The sequence below is a fragment of the Aythya ferina genome (assembly GCF_964211825.1).
Source record: "Aythya ferina genome assembly, chromosome: 8".
NCBI lineage: Eukaryota > Metazoa > Chordata > Aves > Anseriformes > Anatidae > Aythya > Aythya ferina.
Window position 1 is genome coordinate 24,378,000 of NC_140304.1, and position 17,004 is coordinate 24,395,003.

The 17,004-nt window shown below is 52.7% G+C and overlaps 1 protein-coding gene and 1 long non-coding RNA gene across 2 annotated transcripts; one reads left to right on the forward strand and one right to left on the reverse strand.

Moving 5' to 3' along the window:
• Positions 1-85: 85 nt before the first annotated feature.
• LOC311440753 (fatty-acid amide hydrolase 1-like) lies at positions 86-8,982 on the reverse strand. The gene is made up of 15 exons (XM_084528039.1): positions 8,653-8,982; positions 7,333-7,446; positions 6,634-6,777; positions 6,188-6,321; positions 5,249-5,455; positions 4,807-4,847; positions 4,120-4,244; positions 3,788-3,913; positions 2,883-2,980; positions 2,411-2,510; positions 2,090-2,130; positions 1,523-1,562; positions 877-985; positions 528-673; positions 86-435 (listed from the first exon to the last, which is right to left on the reverse strand). Exons 1-15 carry the CDS (start codon positions 8,830-8,832, stop codon positions 307-309), a joined length of 1,734 nt encoding a protein of 577 aa, XP_084384165.1. The 5' UTR covers positions 8,833-8,982; the 3' UTR covers positions 86-306.
• On the forward strand, positions 8,922-16,255 carry LOC311440754. Its single transcript, XR_014695558.1, has 3 exons — positions 8,922-9,015; positions 15,219-15,499; positions 16,091-16,255. It is a non-coding gene; the product is annotated as an uncharacterized lncRNA (long non-coding RNA).
• Positions 16,256-17,004: the final 749 nt, after the last annotated feature.

Consider the following 17,004-nt stretch of genomic DNA (forward strand, 5'->3'; position numbering starts at 1 on the left):
TTCTTGCACTTCCCTGGGTGGTGTTCAGAGGATTGCTCAATTCCACCCCAAACGTCCACACAAACACACACCTGAAATAACAGACTTTCCACTGACAAAAAAAAAAATACTGTATTAGGACAATTGTTGGAAGTGCTCCACCGAAGCAGAGCTCGTCTCGCTTTCCCCGTGCGTCCCATGGCTGGCAGCCACCCCAGCCATCAGTGCCACCTTGCAGGCAGGAACACTTGCCCTGCGGGTGGGCTGGACGAGAGGACAGCCTGCACCTCTGCTAGCCCAGATCCTGCTCTCAGCAAGCATGGGGACTCAGACGAGCTGGTTTTTCTTCAGGGTGAGCGTCTCCACCTCCTTCATGAAGCGCAGGCACAGCTCCTCCTGCCACGGCAAGGCCACGCACTGCACGGCCACGGGCATCCCCACGCTGCCATGAAAAGCCTGTGGCAAAAACACAGTGGGGAGAGGGCAGGGAGGCATCCTGGGGTGGGGTGGGGATGCTCGTGCCCTCAAAGGGATGTGACATGACTTACTTTTGCCAGGGTCCGGTCCCACCAGTCTCGGAAGTACCCCTGGTAGCCCTTCAGCTCCTTCTCATCCTCGTCTGTCACCATCGTGACAGGGACGACCCCGGCCGGGAAGTCCAGGGAGTTGTAGAGCATGGTGTAGCTGACTGCCACTGCGGGAGAGAAGGAGTTCAGTTCAGGGCAAACACCCAACGCCACCTCCAGCTAACGGCTGTGTGCACTGGGAAGGCAGTGGCTGCAGGATGGAAAGCGGCCCCTTGGCCCCTGCAGACACCAGGGTGGTTTTCCTGGGTGCACCCCACGGGCTGGAGCTCTTCCCACCACTGGCCACTGCCTGAGAGCTTCCTTCTCCTACCTGAGAGCTTCCTGGGGTAGCCGATACCGAGAGCTGGGCCCAGCATGGGACAAAGCATGACATCCAGGTTCAGCTTCTTCCACTGGGCGATGAACTGGTGGCAAGACTCCTGAGGAGCAAACACACCGCTGGTCAGTGGGGTGGATGTGCTGCCCCGGTGCTGAGGCTCTTCTTGGGCTCCCCGCTGGGCTCCTGGCCCTTCCCCAGGAGTTGTGGGGTGAGCTGTATCAGGCCTGACCCTGCTAAAACCCACCAACCCTTTGCTGCTCAGCCAGCAGTCCTCCCAGTGGACAAAGCAGCCTATCCCCTGCTAAAACTGGAGGCGGGGAGTGCAGGGGCAAGCTGGGATAAGGGCTTTTTTCTGAGAAAAACAGAATAGAAATGGTGCTGCAGCTGCTGGCCTACATTTCCAGGTGTACAAGAAAAAAATTCAGGCCTGATTAAGGACTGTGAATGCATGAATTGCTGTTGTTCTAATCTTTAAGTGTGCTGAAAACTTGCACAGCCAAGAGAGATCTGCTCAGGAGTGACACGTGTTCCTACTTCACATCAGCAACTTGGTCATCTCCTAATGCTGGTGAGCACTGAAATTTGTTTCTAGAAATAAAACAAAAGAACTATCTAAGCCCAAATTGCAGTACTTTACCTCAATTTCGTGGTGAAGACCCCAGAGTTCATCCACTGTGCTGAAAAAGGAAGCAAAGCCAATGAAAGACAGCCTGATCCTTGACCATGAAAACAGACGTACTGTGTCGTAGCGGCACAGCACAAAACACACCCTCTCTACTACAGGATTTAAGTACTTTCTCACCCCTAACTGCCCAACATCAGCATTGCAGCAAGGAAGAGCAAGCCTCCTTCCCTGTTCATTTACCTCTCATTTACCCTCTGGGGCCCCTACGTCATTGCATGAAAGATGCATTAACCAAAGCTGCCAGCATATTTCCTTCCCACAGGCTTCATCCAGTTCATAAGCAACAAGCTGTGAGTCCCCACCCTTATTCCCAATCTCAGTACCAGAACAGTTGGCCAAACCCTTCAGGGTTATGAGGCTGACATAAACAGCTCTCAGTTTGCTCCCACCCTTGTATTTTCTGCCTTGCATTTCCACAGATGCATGCAGCTAGGGAAGTATCCCTAATGTAGCACACACTGCCACGCTCCAGAGGAGAAACCCAAATCTTCACATTTGGTTAGGCTAAGGTTTACTCACTTTGTTCTCATACTTCTTATGATATTTGACAATCGAGGCACCTGAGGAAGTGATAAAGAAAATACCTTACATTAATCCCAGCTCTGCTCTCTCAGACAGCTCTATCACAAATGCAAGCTGTTGGCTCGGTGCTGAGGCAGGACGTGTGGATTTTCCCCAAAAAGGGAAGAGGGGGAAAAGAAACAGCATCTCTTGGGTTTGGAGATGTGTCAAAACACAGCCAGGAAGCAAAGCTTAAAGAATTCCCTCTTGTAAAATCTTACTGCAACAGGAGACACCTATTGCTTGACTACAATTATGGTAGGAAGAAGTGGGCCTTACAAAGGGTTTGGCAATCCAGGACACGAGAGTTTTCAGGCAGTTTGGTAACTTCGCCAACCAGAAGAATGTCCCCATGCTGCCTCTCTCGAGCTCCCCTTCACTGAAAGAGAAGAGGATGTTTAGCTGAGCAGTGTTGGGAAGCAATTACAGTGGATCTCTTGCAGAGGACCAACCCCTCGAACAGCATACCTAAGTGACAAAAAGGTTTTCTCCATTCCTCTCAGCTCCCCAGATTTCCGTGGTATTTATAGGCTATCAGCACCCAGTTTCCTTTGATCTGTCGGGGCTGATAACAGTCCCAAATGGCCCCAAGGTTCAACTGAATGTAAGCTCCCCAGTAAATCCCTCTGCATATCAGCCACTGTCTGTATCCAGCGGATCTGCTACCCGTACCCAGACGCCGGCCAGCCTCCCTGGCGAGGGCTTTCCCAGAGAGGCACCAATCACACAAACAATCCTGGGCTGCACTTACAACTTCTTGAGGAAGGAGGTGCACCCGTCTGCAAACATTCCTCTGACGCAGAAGTTGTAAGTCACGTAGTCCACGTTCGTGATTTCAAAGGGAACCAGCTGGAAGGACGACAGAAAAGGTGTCAGTGGTGCAAGCACAACCAAGCTGCATGGGAGAAGCCATCACGGGCTTCTGGGCTCCTTCCTGCAAGGGCTGAGGAGTCCTGCCATGAGCCCTCTCCATTCATCCTTCCCTGAAAATTCAGTTTTCCCTCTGAGCAGTCACTGATTTGTCAAAAGATACAGGTGGGCTCTGCCACCATCATCACCTGAACAGCCCCAGGGCACAAAGGTCTCTCCAAAACCAGCAGGGGAGGACAGAGAGCAGGAGTCTGTGCTCCTTGCTTCCCTCCTCATCCTTTTGTGAAGGCAGGGGAGGGCGTGCAGCCACCACGGTGCCTCATAAACAGCAGCTCACTTGCTGAAATGGGGGAGAGGAGAAAACTGAGGTGCTAGGAAAGGGTCTGACCACTGGGCTACAGGAGAGCTGTCACCTGCAGATGCCTTTTTTCTCCCTAGGTCCTTGTTTCCACATACACAATCAGGAGGTGGCTTCCTATGCAGTGTGCAGTGCACCTGTGGCACTGCTTGCCAAGGGCCATCATACAGAAGAGGTGAAATGGGCTTGAGAAGAGACTACAGAAATACTTGGACACCAGCTGATCACAGCCACCCAGCAGAGGTGCTCCCTGAGGCTCAGACCAGCACTGTCAGATCACGACTGAAAGCTCCCTGAGGAGACAGCCTCAGGACCTGGTTTGTACAGCAGCCAACACAATGTGCTTCTTGGCCTGGCCGTGAATAAATGCACATGGTGCCAGGGAAGCACAGATTGAGCATGACAGTTGGATTCGTGCAGCATCCTACCGTGTGGCCAGCATCCTCCAAAAGCTTCTTCGTCTCCCGAACGGCACGTCTCATGGCAGGGCTGGGCATGGTGAAGAAATCGGTTTCGTAGTAGCCTATGCGGAGAGGCTGTGTGCTGGAATACACCTGCGGAGCAAGGAAAAGCTCCAGCTGGAAGGATTTCAGCTGTGTCGGGAGCCAGCCATACACCCATGCTGCAGGCCTGGAAAGCAGCACTTGCCTCACCAACATGCCACGTGGCAGGCTGGCATGTCCCACAGGGCCACCAGCGTTACGAGCTAAAGGAACAGCAGCTTTATTCACAGCCCTTCAGCCCCTCTCAGGTCCTTTACCTCTTCATTGAAGGGAAGGGGGGGCACCGTGCTGTCCAGGTTGAACATGTCCTCACACAGGAGTGCTCGCATGCACAGCGCCAGGCTCTCCACGTCTTTGGCCATCGGCCCCACTGCTGCGACCACTGGAGGAGACCAGGAGAGTGTGATTATGGCTGAGGGTCGATTATGGCTTACACAGAGCATGTCCTGTATGAAAGCAGGACCTCTCAGCATCGCTTTGACTTAGCCTAGTGTTAGCAACAGCTCCCTTCTGAGAATGGGGCTGGGATGCTTACAGGTCCCTTCCCACCAACAGGCCCATGGTTGTTGTCCATTGATATGCGCCCTGACATCTCCATTGCATGCCTTACAAAGTGAGCAAAAAGCCTTATCAATCACAACACCAGAACATCCCCCCCTGACCACTAACCCCACCTCCCACCAGGCTGGGGCAGGCAGCACAGCACCCTGAGGGTTACAGGGTGGATCTGGGTTTATGTCTTACACAAGCTGCTCCTCTCAGCTCTTGCACACATCAGCACGTTTCTCAGGAACTGTGCTATTGGGGTAGCTCTCTGAAAGAGTCCCTGAAAAGGAACCTGCTTCCCTCTCTGCATGTCCTGGAGAAGGAACCCCATAGCCAGCTCGAGGTCCTTCCCAGCCCTGCCTTTCTCCCCTCCCTGGAAGGCAGCCATCAATTCCTACCTGACTTCTGCCCAGGGATACCAGAAATGACTCCTTTTTTGCTGCAAAGAGACAAAAAGACAGCAGCTGAGTTTTCAGAGAAGGACAAGGCTTCAAGCAGCAGGAAGTGCTCATGAAACCACTGCCCTCCTTTTGCAGATGCCGGCAGAAGGAGAGGTCAAGGGGAAGCCCAAGGGAGACCCAAACTAAGCCAGAATGGTTTATGTCTGGTCAGTCAGGAACAACTGCTCCCCCCTGTCCCCAGCGTGCAGGTGGGGAGATTTCCTCTGTTTTTGTTCTGGGGGAACTGGTGCTTCAGTCCTCAGAAGATGTCTGGGCAGGAGGGAGAAGTGAACCCTTCCCGCTACCTCCCAGCTTTCCCCTTGCCCACAGCAGCCCGAGCATCCCGACAGAGCAGACTGTGGGGTCTCACCCAGAGAGGTTGCAGCATTACTCAAAGTACCTGAGTCTGTTCCCAGTGGGTTTGAGCGCACAGATCCCACAGAAGGCAGCGGGGAAACGCAGACTCCCTCCTACATCTGTCCCAAAGCCCAGGATGGACCCACCTCCTCCTACAAGTGCCCCTTCTCCTCCCGAGGAGCCTCCGGGGGTCCTGGTGTAGAGCAGGGGGTTGAACGTCTGACCGAAGATTAAGTTTTTGCAGTCAAAGCTAGAGAGACAGAGAGTGTGCAAATGAGGGAAATGCAGACATCTGCTGATGTGGACCCCACACTTCAAAAAAAGAAACTTGAGAAGTTTTTTTTGACTTGCAAAATCTGTGTGAAAAAAAAAGTGTGAAAAAAAAAGTGACTTGCAAAATCTGATAATCCCCGGGGCAACCCCTTTGTGTGGCTTTTTAAAAACACGGTCAGTCGTTGCCCTGTCACGGTTAAGAAAGGCAAGGCACTTCGTAGGGCTTGGGCAATAGCTGTCCTTGGAGCTGCTCTACCAAAGGTCGTTTGGCAGGGCAGGGGGACACGAGCAGAGCGGCTGCCCAGGGGAGCACACCTCATCTCATCCCACGCCAGTGGTGTTGAGGGTGGTCTTGGCAGACACAGCAGGAAGTTTTGGGTACATTTATATTGGTACTGTATAGTGACAGAACTGCCACTAAGGGGTTAACTAGATTTTTTTTTTTTAAAGGTGGCTTCAAAACCAGCCAGCACAAGAAAGAAAGGCAGCAATTATTCTCCTCTTCTCTTTCTTTATTTCAAAGCAGAATGAATGATTGTTCTGAGTAGCCTTAAAACTTAAAGACGCTAGGAATGTGGATTGGGTGTTGTTCTTGAAAAAGAGGTGGGAAGTGAGAATTAGACTTGATAGAAGCCCTCGATGGAGAGGAGGGAGGGAGAACTGCCGTTCCTGCAGGAATGGGGAGGGGGCACCTGGGCCTCTCACGTACCTGATGAGGGACTGGGGGACATTGGTTTTCACAAAGGGAATTGCCCCTTGTCTCTTGAGCACCTGCACCAGCACGCTGTCCTCGGCCATGGGCTGGTTGATGTTTTTCACGAACCCTAATGTGGAGTCATGGCCCTGGGAGCAGAGTACAACCAGGTTCACAGATCAAGGACTGCAACTTTCCCTGCCCCCAGTATTTTTATCTAAATCTAGAAACACGTGCATGCACCTCCAGCAACACATCCAGAACGTACACACCACATGGTGCGGTGGTAATAAAACCTAACCAGCCTTCTCCGTTGGCTTGTATGGGAGATGGGCAGAAAATCCTATTACTTGCCATCAGCTATCACAAAGTCCAGCCAGACGCTGAGGTTAAACCTCCCCCCACCACCAGATTTAAACCCCAGGGATCTCAGGATACGCGCGGTATTGTGCTCCTGGTACCTGGCAGTTGATGGAGTCCTTGATGCTGACAGGCACCCCATAAAGCAAACCCGGCTTCCCCGGTGGCCTGGCTTGCTGGAGCTGGGTCTCGCTCTCCTGCATGTACTCCGTGATGCAGTTGGTTTCTCTGGTGATCTGGAGGGCCTTGGGGGAAGCAGGCAAAGCCACGGGTGAGACACAGCCTGCAGTGTTGCACAAGTGCTTTCTGTTCTGCAAAGCACACCTGCCTCTCCCTGCTTCTCCACCTCCCCATGGGCAGCTGGCACCAGGGCAGGCCTTTCTGGTCTTTTCCAAGAAGAATTTGTGCCAAACCCCAAACCATTGTCTGGACACAGGAAGGCCACAGCACCAGCTGGGGCATGATGGATAGAGGCACTCAGCACAGCAGATTACAAAAGGCTGTTTTCTTGATCATACTTGTAGGGTGGCATAAAGTGATAACCCCAAGGTGCAAACCCAGGAGGTGATCAGGGCATTTTGGCTAGAGAATGAAAGCACATGCTGAGTGTTTGAGGTTTGCCAACCCATTTGGAGATGATGGGGGAACAACAGCAGCACTTCACAACCTCCCCAAGCGGTGACAGCTCAGCAGTGTCTGAACCAGGCTTGAACCAGCATTTGAACCTTGTGCTGGGCTTCTCCCAGGAGAACCAGCCCTAACATTGGGCAAGACCCTGCCCTGCTGCCCTCGCTCCTCACCTTGCTCAGGTAGGCGTAGAAGACGTGCTCTGGAGGGAGGGAGCCATCCCGGAGTTTCCTGGAGAGCTCCGGCAGAGACAGAGAGAGGATGGACACCATGTTCACCGAGGGATGCTAAGGGAAATGATGAGCAGGGAATGACACACTGCTGCCGGCTCTTCCTCCCCCAGTAGTGCCCAGTGTATCCCATCCTAAAAGTGCCTGCTGTTTAGTGGTCAAATGCAATATTTGCCCCAAGACTGGAGTCCTGCTCCTGCCCCAGTGCTAGGGAGCATGGAAGGAAACCTGCAGGGCCAGCAGAAGCCCAAGTGTTTTAGAGCCTTGTCTTCCCGGCCAGACCGGTATTACTCAGCCCCTGCAGAAAGCCTTTCTCCAGCCTTGTTCAGACAGGTCTCGGCGGGGCCTAGAGGAGCTGCTGCAGTGCTGAACTCCAGTGGGAATTGGCTATATTATTCGATATTGCTCCAGCAAGGCAGGAAAACAGGCAGCTCTTCCCCTGGCACCACCAAATGACCAAACTGGGAGGTGCACGCCAGCGAGAGCCTCAGCTGACAGCAGAGAGTTCATTCTGGGCTGGCAGAAATTTCCCTGCCATCTACTAAACAGCACACAAGTGCATCATACGCATCCCTCAAGCTGGGCGCTGAACCCGAGCGAGCCCTCTTGAACCACAAGCCGGGCAGCTCAGTGGGACCGCAGAGGGAACGGCACGCATGAGCTGGATTTATGGCAGCCTGCCTCGGCACGAGCAGCTCCCCGTTCCTCCTGGCTGTGCCGCTGGACTTTGGCCTCTGGTACAAAACGTCACCTCTGCCACTTCCTACAGCCTCCTTAACAATCGGGCTGACTGTCTTGCCATGGCGGAAGAGGTGGAAGCAGAAATAGCACTTTTAAATGACAGGCTGGAATTTTCCTCCTCTCACTGCCTGCATTTCTTTTTGCTGACTCCTGCACCGCCGCCTGTTATCCCCCACCACACGACCCCATAACGCCTTGCCTCCTCCCGTCCTCGCTATGCTCCCCAGCGGGGCTCCCGCTGCAGGGGATCGCTGCCTTTCCGGGGGGTGTGGGCACACGTGGTCAAAAAGAAAACGATAACTTCAGATGAGAAATCAGGATCCCGCCTCGCTCCCAGGCAAAACACAGCCTCTGCAGCGAGCTGCACACCAGCACCTGCCCATACCCTGCAGAAATACCACCCACCTGCCCCCCTTTACACCCTCCAGGATCCATCCCCACCCCATTTAGCTCGGGGGCGCCGACCCAGCGCCCACCTTCACCCTCCCCGCTGGATCGCCCAGCGCGGCTCCTTGCACCCACCTGCTCCCGAAAGCTTCTCACAGCCTTGTCCATCCTGTCCAAGCCTTCCTCCTGCCTCTGCCGGGCCGCCTCCACTTTCTCCCAGAGCCCTTTCCAGCGCCTCCATCGCAGCAGCAGCAGCAGCAGCCCGGCGGAGCAGCAGCAGAGCAGCGCGGGCAGGGAGCGCGGCGCCGGCCGCATGCTGGGCACGGCCCCGGGGGCACCGCGCTCCCTCCCCGCCGGCTCCCGGGGCTGCCTCCGGCCACCGGGGAGGCGGGGAACGGGGAGGCAGAGCCCCGGGGAGGAGCGGCCGGCAGCCGAGCGTTGGACGGGCTCGGGAGGGAGTTAACCGCTTCGAGGCACCGCACGGGCTGGGAGGAGGAGGTTTGGCAAAAAGGGAAAGGTTGGAGGGTTGGGAGAGAAAGGGATAAGAAGCTGAGAAGGCGTCCCTCGCTCCCTGCTGGTGGGTGGGCTCTTTCTGATAAAGGCTCGCTGGGGTTTGTCTTTCTCCCGGTGTGGCTTCGAGCTTGGGATTTGCGGCTGTCTTAAGTGCTGCGCTGGGATTTGTCGGCTCTCGGGGAATAAACTTGGCTGGGCACATCGGAGGAGCGATGCCTGGCTCCTTCGTGTTCCCCGCAGCCAGGCAGCTGGGCGAGCGAAAAAAGAAAAACAGAGAAGAAACCTCCTGGCCAGCCCGCTTCATCCCGGGCACAGCACGGGTGTGTGGCTGTGCTCTGCTTTGCCGCAGCCTGCAAAGTGGAAAACACCCGCAGACAAGTGCTCGCTGGGGCCCTGCGCTCACTTTTCAGGGAAACTCCCTTAAAATTGCTTTCTCTCCAGCCTTCCGTGGGGTCTGACTTTAAAAATCCTCACCGTCTGCAAAAAAAAGTTCATGCCCGAATATTTCACGCTCTCGTGGAAAACCTTCTGGGAAGGGTTTGGGATCTCCCTGCTGCCTCCCAGCAGGATCCCGCTGTGCCTGAGCCACCCCTGGCAGATGCAGTGCCGAGCTAGGAAACACCACGGAGGGCTGCGTGGCCCCAAACCTAATTTTTCCTCCTGTTGTTGCTCAGGCCACCTGCTACACTTCAGCCTTTGGGCTTCTCGTGGTGAGCAATGCCCTGTGTGTACACAGAGTCCTGGCACCGGCTTTGCTGACGGGTGTAGGAGCCTTGGGAATACTCAGCTCTCTTAACTCATCGCTGACAGCCTCTTGCTCTCGTTTCGAGGACAAGCAGCTCTCTGTTTATCTGGGTCAAGCAAATTACATGCAAGAATAACCTTTATTTCCCAGAGCCTGTTTGGGTCTCCCCACCCTGCTTTCTTTCATTCTTTCCCTTTCATTTCCCTCCCCCCCTATTTCAGACCATGGGGCTCGGAGGATCACAGAGCAAAGGGAGCTCCAAGGGCACTGCAGTCCCATGCACAGACTGCTCAGAGGGAAGCAGGCGTGGTGGGGTTGCCCTTGCAGGGAGGATGAAGGCGAACACCATGACAGCTCTCTGCTCCTCCCTGCTGCTCGTGCTGCAGCCGGCACACCCTCCTCTGCAGCACCAGCCTCACTTCTTGGCAGCCGGAATAAGCGCCGAAATAAGGATGTTTGCAGGCTGCGAAAACAGGTGCACTTGAAATATTTTAATATGGGATTTTAACATGCTCCTGCCCCTGCATCTCCCCCGCTGCCTGGCAGGGCTGGAGCCTTTGGGCAAGGCAGGTGGAGAAGCGCAGCCTGTGTCCCCATTGCCCCCACCACCCAGCATGCAGACGGGCGGTATCACCGTGTCCCAGCGATGTTATCACCCCGTGTTTCCCACAGGAGGGGCAGAAAGGTGTTGTTCTCCCAGCCATCACACATCACACGAGCTCGGCAGGCCCAGCGCAGGCTGGAGGAGCAGCGAGCCCCAGTCCCTCTGACAGCAGGCACCAGGGCCATGGTAAACACCCAGGAATGTTTTTCCTACGCCATCTCCTGGCGCCTAGAGGGAGATCTCTGGCTTCTCAAGGCAGAGGTTGGGCTTCAGTGACTAATAAATAGCTCTGTGCGTGTGCAGATACTTCTCGGGTGAAGCAATCCCCTTCTGGCACTCAGTGTCCTGCAGCGGGGAGAGCCACAATTTATCCACGTGCTGCAGGAAGCAACACCTCCTGTTTGCTGTCCTTGGCTGACTTCATTTGCTGCCCTTCGTGTCAGAATAAGCAACTGTGCTCTCTCCAGCCAAGAATTGATACGCTTCCACTCTCCCATTTCACCCCAGTGCTCCTCAGCTGCTTCCCAGCGGTTAACAACCTGCTCCTGCCACCAGCTGCCAGCTCCCTCCAGGGCCTGCTCCCCTGCAGGCAGGTCCAGCATTTATATTTACAGCACTTAGCTCACTAACCAGGGAGGAAAAAAGTCCTGCTGTGGGCCTTGGATGAGGTTCATCCAAAGCTGAACAAACACCAGCTGTTGGTTGCAGGAATATTGTCCGGACTGAGCACGAGGAAGCCTGTTCCTCGCTGAGCTGTGCACAGGTAACCTCAGGCGTGTTTTGCAAAAGATTTGCCATGGTCACGCTTGGTTTAGCTCAGGGAGGTTTTTAAAAACAATAGTGATCAGCTTCAGGCTGATGGGTCAGCCATAGCCCTCCAGGGGAAGTGTTCAGCTCCTGATGTTCTTCAAAGGGGCCTGCAGAGGGAATGCCTGAGGTGGAGCACTTTTGGGGTCAAATGGGAAACTGCAGAGAATCTCCCAGAAGATAGTAGTGGGTTTTCTCTTTTTGCTAACATGATCTTAAAAAATAAGCCCAGGAAGGTGGCCTGCATGGCCCAGAGAGGTGACTGCCCTTTGTCTTCTGTTCTCTGCTTCCATGCCAACACCTTGGAAGTCAACCAGAAGGTGAATTGTGCATCAGCTACCTGCAACGTGGCCAGGAAATCAGAAACCAGAAGAAAGGGTTGCTCTGTGGCGTTGGCCAGTGTCCTGGGGACACTGTGAGCAGCTGGGGCTCAGCTCACATTGGACTCCTGCCCACTAGAGGTTTTCCCTGATAGCAAATTTTGCTGCCCTGATCAGAAATTCTGCTGCTCTGCTCCCTCTGCAGCCAGCTGGGTTCAGACCGGCTCTGGGGTTCTTGCCAGGCTCCAGTGAGATTCCTGAAAATCTCACTGAAATACAGGAAATATTTCCTACAGGAGAGCAGCTGATTCCTGCTGGAAGAAGAAACATCCTTAGTGGTAGGTATTCCCTCTGGCCTTGTGGAGTGCTGCTCTCTCAGGGCTGAATCCCAGCCCAGGTGACTTTCAGGTGGGCAAGCACAATAATAAATGGGCACAGGGGCATCCATTTCATGTGCCAAATTATTCTAGCTAGAACAGGGCACAGGATTTTGGTAAGTGGTTCCCACTTCATCAGCTGTGCTGTATTGAATGTGGAGCAGCTGTTGCATGGTTGCTTGATGGATAGTAAGGAAAAGTCGAGCAGGTCCTAGCAGTGGGGTCCCCAGGATGGGAAGAACCTTTTCAGAGCCCCCTAGGATTGTTTAAAACACCCTAAGCAAAAAATGCACCTTGCAAGCACTGGGCTCAGGCTCTGAAAACCTCCTCTTTACAAAAATGGGGGGATGGGGATTAATTTCTGTAGTGCCTATGTTACAGCAACCCAAGTCCAAACAGCTTGTGAACATTAAAAAATAAGGAAGAAAAAAAATTGAGAGAAAATTTTAGTGGCTAAAATTACTCCTGTAGTTGTTTTACACAGCTGAATGAAGATAATTGTATTGGCAATTGTGAGTGATTACAGTATTATCTGCCATCAAAAAAGTTATTTTTTTGAATGCTAAAGGAATTAATGATACATAAAACTGTGCTTAGATTGAGTGCACTCATCAGCAGAAATGCCTTGTGCTGGCACTGCTACACTGTAATTACTCCAGCAGCTCGGAGACAGAAAGAGAGCAGGAGATATGGGGCTGTTGCGGATACTGCCAAAGATTTGCAAACATTTTCACGCTGAGCATCTCTCATGCTTTGGGACTGAGAGCAGAAAAGTTGGCAAAGGGTGGTCAAGTTTGGCCTCTTCATTAATGTGCATTATAGAGGGAAGACGGGGGGGTCATCTCTGTGCTGAGAACTTTACAGGTTGAAGCCAGCATGGAGAAGATGATCAAATGCTTCTCAGAACAGCCAGGGGGGAGCCCAGGCTTCATGGATGCTGCCTCATGGTGTGCTGGATTGATAAAACCAGAGCTGGGGTCTCAAGCGGTGGTTGCCCAGCTCTGGGAGATGGTGGTGGTTGGGACAGCAGAGGTGGTACCCCCAAAAGGGACATCTCCTCCTGCCCTGCCCTCTGAATGAGTGTGTTGTGCTGCCACATCAGTGGGGCTGGCAGAAAATAAATGTCTCGGTGGGGATGGGGTGAGGAACTTTGCAAGAAGTGCTTGCTCTGCACCTTGTGGCCCTTCAGCAAGGAGACACGGCACTGGGAGGATGCTCGTAGGCAGGCTCAGCCCTGGGAAGGCTGTTGAAGGGGCTGTGAGCAGTCTGTGCAGAGCAGCAGGATGCTTCCCGTGGTGCAAAGGATTTTGGAGGAGGCTTTTAAATGAGTTGGGGTAGGTTGCAGCCCCTCTATGGAGCACATGAGACCCTCCCACTATCATCACTTTTGATGATCTCCACCTTTTTTGAAAAGCTGCCTTCTGAGCTGTATAATGAGCTAAATTAATTAAAAAAAAAAATAAGAAAAAAATCGGGGCACAGACTGGAAGGGGTGCTCGAAAGATACCGCTGCTGGTTGCGTTTGGCCTTTCGGGTGTGAGCCACCAGAGAGCAGGATTGAGCTGCTGTCCTGGTGGAAACCTGGTGCCCGGGGGCTTTTGCGCCCTAAAAACCTGCAGTGTGCCCTCGATTTGCAAAGGGCACTGAAAGGAGCAGAAGGCTCTTTTCTGGCTCATTTGTTGATGGGACAGCTCAAGCTCTTTGGGGGAGGAACTCTGATTTCACGCGGTTTTAAGTGCTCTTATACAATGAAGGAAGATTTGCTGTTGGTCTGTCTGAACCTGGCTGTTTGTGCCAAGCAGAATATCTCAGCAGGGCTTGATCCTGAAATCTGTCAGTGCTCAGAGACCTACAGCATCACTGCCACGAGGATTTATTCTAGTGCCCAGGATCGTGCCTCAAATCCAGCACACTGCCTGCGCTTTGGGATCAGCAGAGAAGTCTCTGCCACCCACTCTGACTGAGTGTTGCAGACACGGTTGCACTTATTTGTGTGTGAAGCCAGGTTTTGAGTCTAACAGGAGCAGCCCCAAGTTCCATCCTGACAGCCTTCCTCCAAACAAAAATTATTCCACTGTTTGGGATCAAAATTTAAGTGGGGTTTATTTTATTTTATTTTATTTTATTTTATTTTATTTTATTTTATTTTATTTTATTTTATTTTATTTTATTTTATTTTATTTATTTCTTACTGAGCTTTGCTTCTGAAGAGGCCAGGAGAGGGAGCCAGCCAGCCAGTTACCGCACCGACCGAATTTCCAGCTCTGTGTGCCATGGGATGAAAGCAAACACACTTAAATACACCCACTGATTTCCTCAGAAGTCCTGGAGGGAAGGTTTGGTCTGTGCAGACCTGGGGGTGTTCTGCAATTCCCATTTACACAGACAGGATGGGCATGGGGCAGGAGGGGAAACTGAGGCACAGAGCAGGCACCTTGCTGGAGCTGGTGGGTGGCATCCCCTCGGGGACCCTCAGAGTCCCAATTTGGGTTGTGATTGCCCTTTGTCGATTGACATAAACCTCCCTGTGTGCTCTGGGTCTGGGGTGGGTGCAGAGGGCCCGTTTTATCACCATCTCCAATCTCACACCTGTACAGACACATGGCTCGCATGGCACCAATGCTGAGTGGGGATGGCCCTCACTTGTCCCCTTCCTGAAGCAGAAAATCCCAAAGCACTGAGGCCCATGCTCACAGGGAGCAGGTGGATCGATTGATCAGCCCTTCGGACCCCCCTGCCTTGTCCTCCCCTTCTTCTCTCCCCTGGCCTAGCGAGATCACCCCTGCGTTGGGAAGAAATAAATAAATAACCGAATAAAAATGCTGACGTGGAGAAGTCAATCAGCTTTGTGTGGCCTTGTAATATCTCATTTTATCCGCGCCACGCTTTATTAAATTCTCATAAACCTGTCAATGAGGACAGATACCATTTCAGTTTACCCCATTAGTTCTACACAATGACATCGGGGGAGAGGGAGGCGAGGAGGTGGGGGAGGCTCTCGGAGCGGAGAAAAGCGGAATGAATTAAAAAAAAAAAAAGAGAAACTCAGAGCCGAACTCGGCTTCGTGACAATAATGTAATAACATCAGCGCCCAGGGAAAGTAATTGAATTAAGTGGCTTTTGTTAATGGTTTTAAGATTTAGAAATGTAAATAATAGTTAGGACTCTTTAATGGGACTCTGGTTTTAGGTAACTGCAGCCCTGAGAATAAGAAATGCTTCGCTGTTTAATGTGATGTCAGATAGTTTTGTTACTCCTCCGGTTTCATGCCTGCAAAGCATATTTTGCAGTTTTAATGCCTGGTGTGTTTATCATCTTCCCTTTCTCACTTCAGACGGAGCTTAATTCGGGAGTATTTGCATGAACCCTTCTTAGCCAGTCCCTATCAGTTCTTCGCACCGCCAGGAATAAAGTATTATTTCTCCGAGCTGCTTTGGAGAACTTCCCGACCGGAGGGTCGCTGCTCAGAAGCCTCCCGTCCCTTTAGGTGTTCATTAAGGCAGGAGGAGCGGGTGCTGTCCCGTGGGCCGGACTCTGCTCCGGGGAGTAACACCACCAGGAGCAGTGCTGTTACACCAGGCTTAGCCCGGCGGGGATGGAGGATCCAGCCGACAGGTAGGGTGAGCCAGGCGGTTTGGAAATGACTTTCATGGGAACTCGTTCTGCTTAAAATATGATTGGATTTTCATTCGGGGACCTATCCAAGCTCACGAATAAAGCCTGAGCTGCCTAACCCACAGAGGTCTGAACAAACAGCCCTCCCTGCTGCTCAGGGATCTGGCGGCTGGCGGATTGGAAAGGGTCCTGAGGCAGGGGCTGAGGCTCAGGGAAACCCACCGTGCCAGGCAGAACAGGGGGCTTTGCATCTATTCACACTGAAAATCTCCCCCTTTGCGGGGTGAAGCCTGCACTGGAGCTCCCTAGGGATGATGCAGGGATGCCGCCTTCACCGCTTGTCCTCTTCACCAAGCCCGCTGCTGCCTGGGCAGGGGACCTGCAGCTCCACACCTGCTGCTCAGCGAGGCAGGATCTGCATCCAGCAGCAGCGAATGAGCAGCTCAGCACACACATGGGCCACCCTTACACCTCCCTTCCCGTTTACTTTGCTGTAACCTGCACCCATCTCTGCTATTGAACAGCTTCAGCTCTGCTTCTGCAGCTCGGAGTGCTGCCTCTCAGCTGCAGGTTGTGCTTTCCATCCCGCAGGACCTGAGGACCCCACACAGCTTCAAAAGCCTCCCCTGTCACCTTCAAATCCTTGGCTGGAAAGAGCATAAAGGCCCCAAGCCCAAGCCAAACCTGACCCAGCTCACGTGGGCAGAGGAGAGAGTTGTCAGAGAGAAAATGCAGAAATAAAGGGTTCGAGATGCACATTTCCCCCAGGGTCCTTCTTAAGCAGGTTGTTTGCAGGAAAAAAAGACAGGAAGGAAGAAAGGAAGGAAGACAGGAAGGAAGGAAAGAAGAAAGGAAGGAAAAAGGTTTCAGCTGCTGTCCTTTTTCCATATTGCTGTACCTTAACCAAAGCTGGGGTAGAAAGAAGTGAAGGGTTTTTTTTCTTCCTATGGAAAAATAAAACAAGAATGAGAATACCATCACAACTAAACTAATAGATTTTAACTCTGCTCTCTGCATTAGAAAAGAAAACCCAACCACCCGTATTATTGATAAAATTCTTAAAACCAGCCCCTGACATAGCAGCATCCAGGGATGGATGCAGGATGCCCTGCAGCAAGGTGAGGGGCAGCTCTGTCCCTGCTGGAGGGACGGGGCAGCAGTGTCTGTAGTTGGGGGCTTATAGACAGGTAAGGACTATTCAATGCTTGGAGAGCTGTTAAAGAATTTGCCGTGATAAGACCCAGGCGATGCTATTTTCTGCAGATAAAAAGTAGGTTATTTTTCATGAGCTGCAAGAAGGCCCGTGGTGGTGGCGAAACTTGCCACGGGGTCTGTGGCTTGCCACTACATGAGCAGTTATGAACAATATCCTAAAAAAAAATAATTGAAATTCACCGAGGGCAGCTGGAAGGGAGCTCCCATTGTGCCGAAACTGTGTGAGGATGGGAATCCTGCCCCAGCTGCAGTGCTGCATCCACACAAGGCCGACCCTCAGGTGTGCTGGT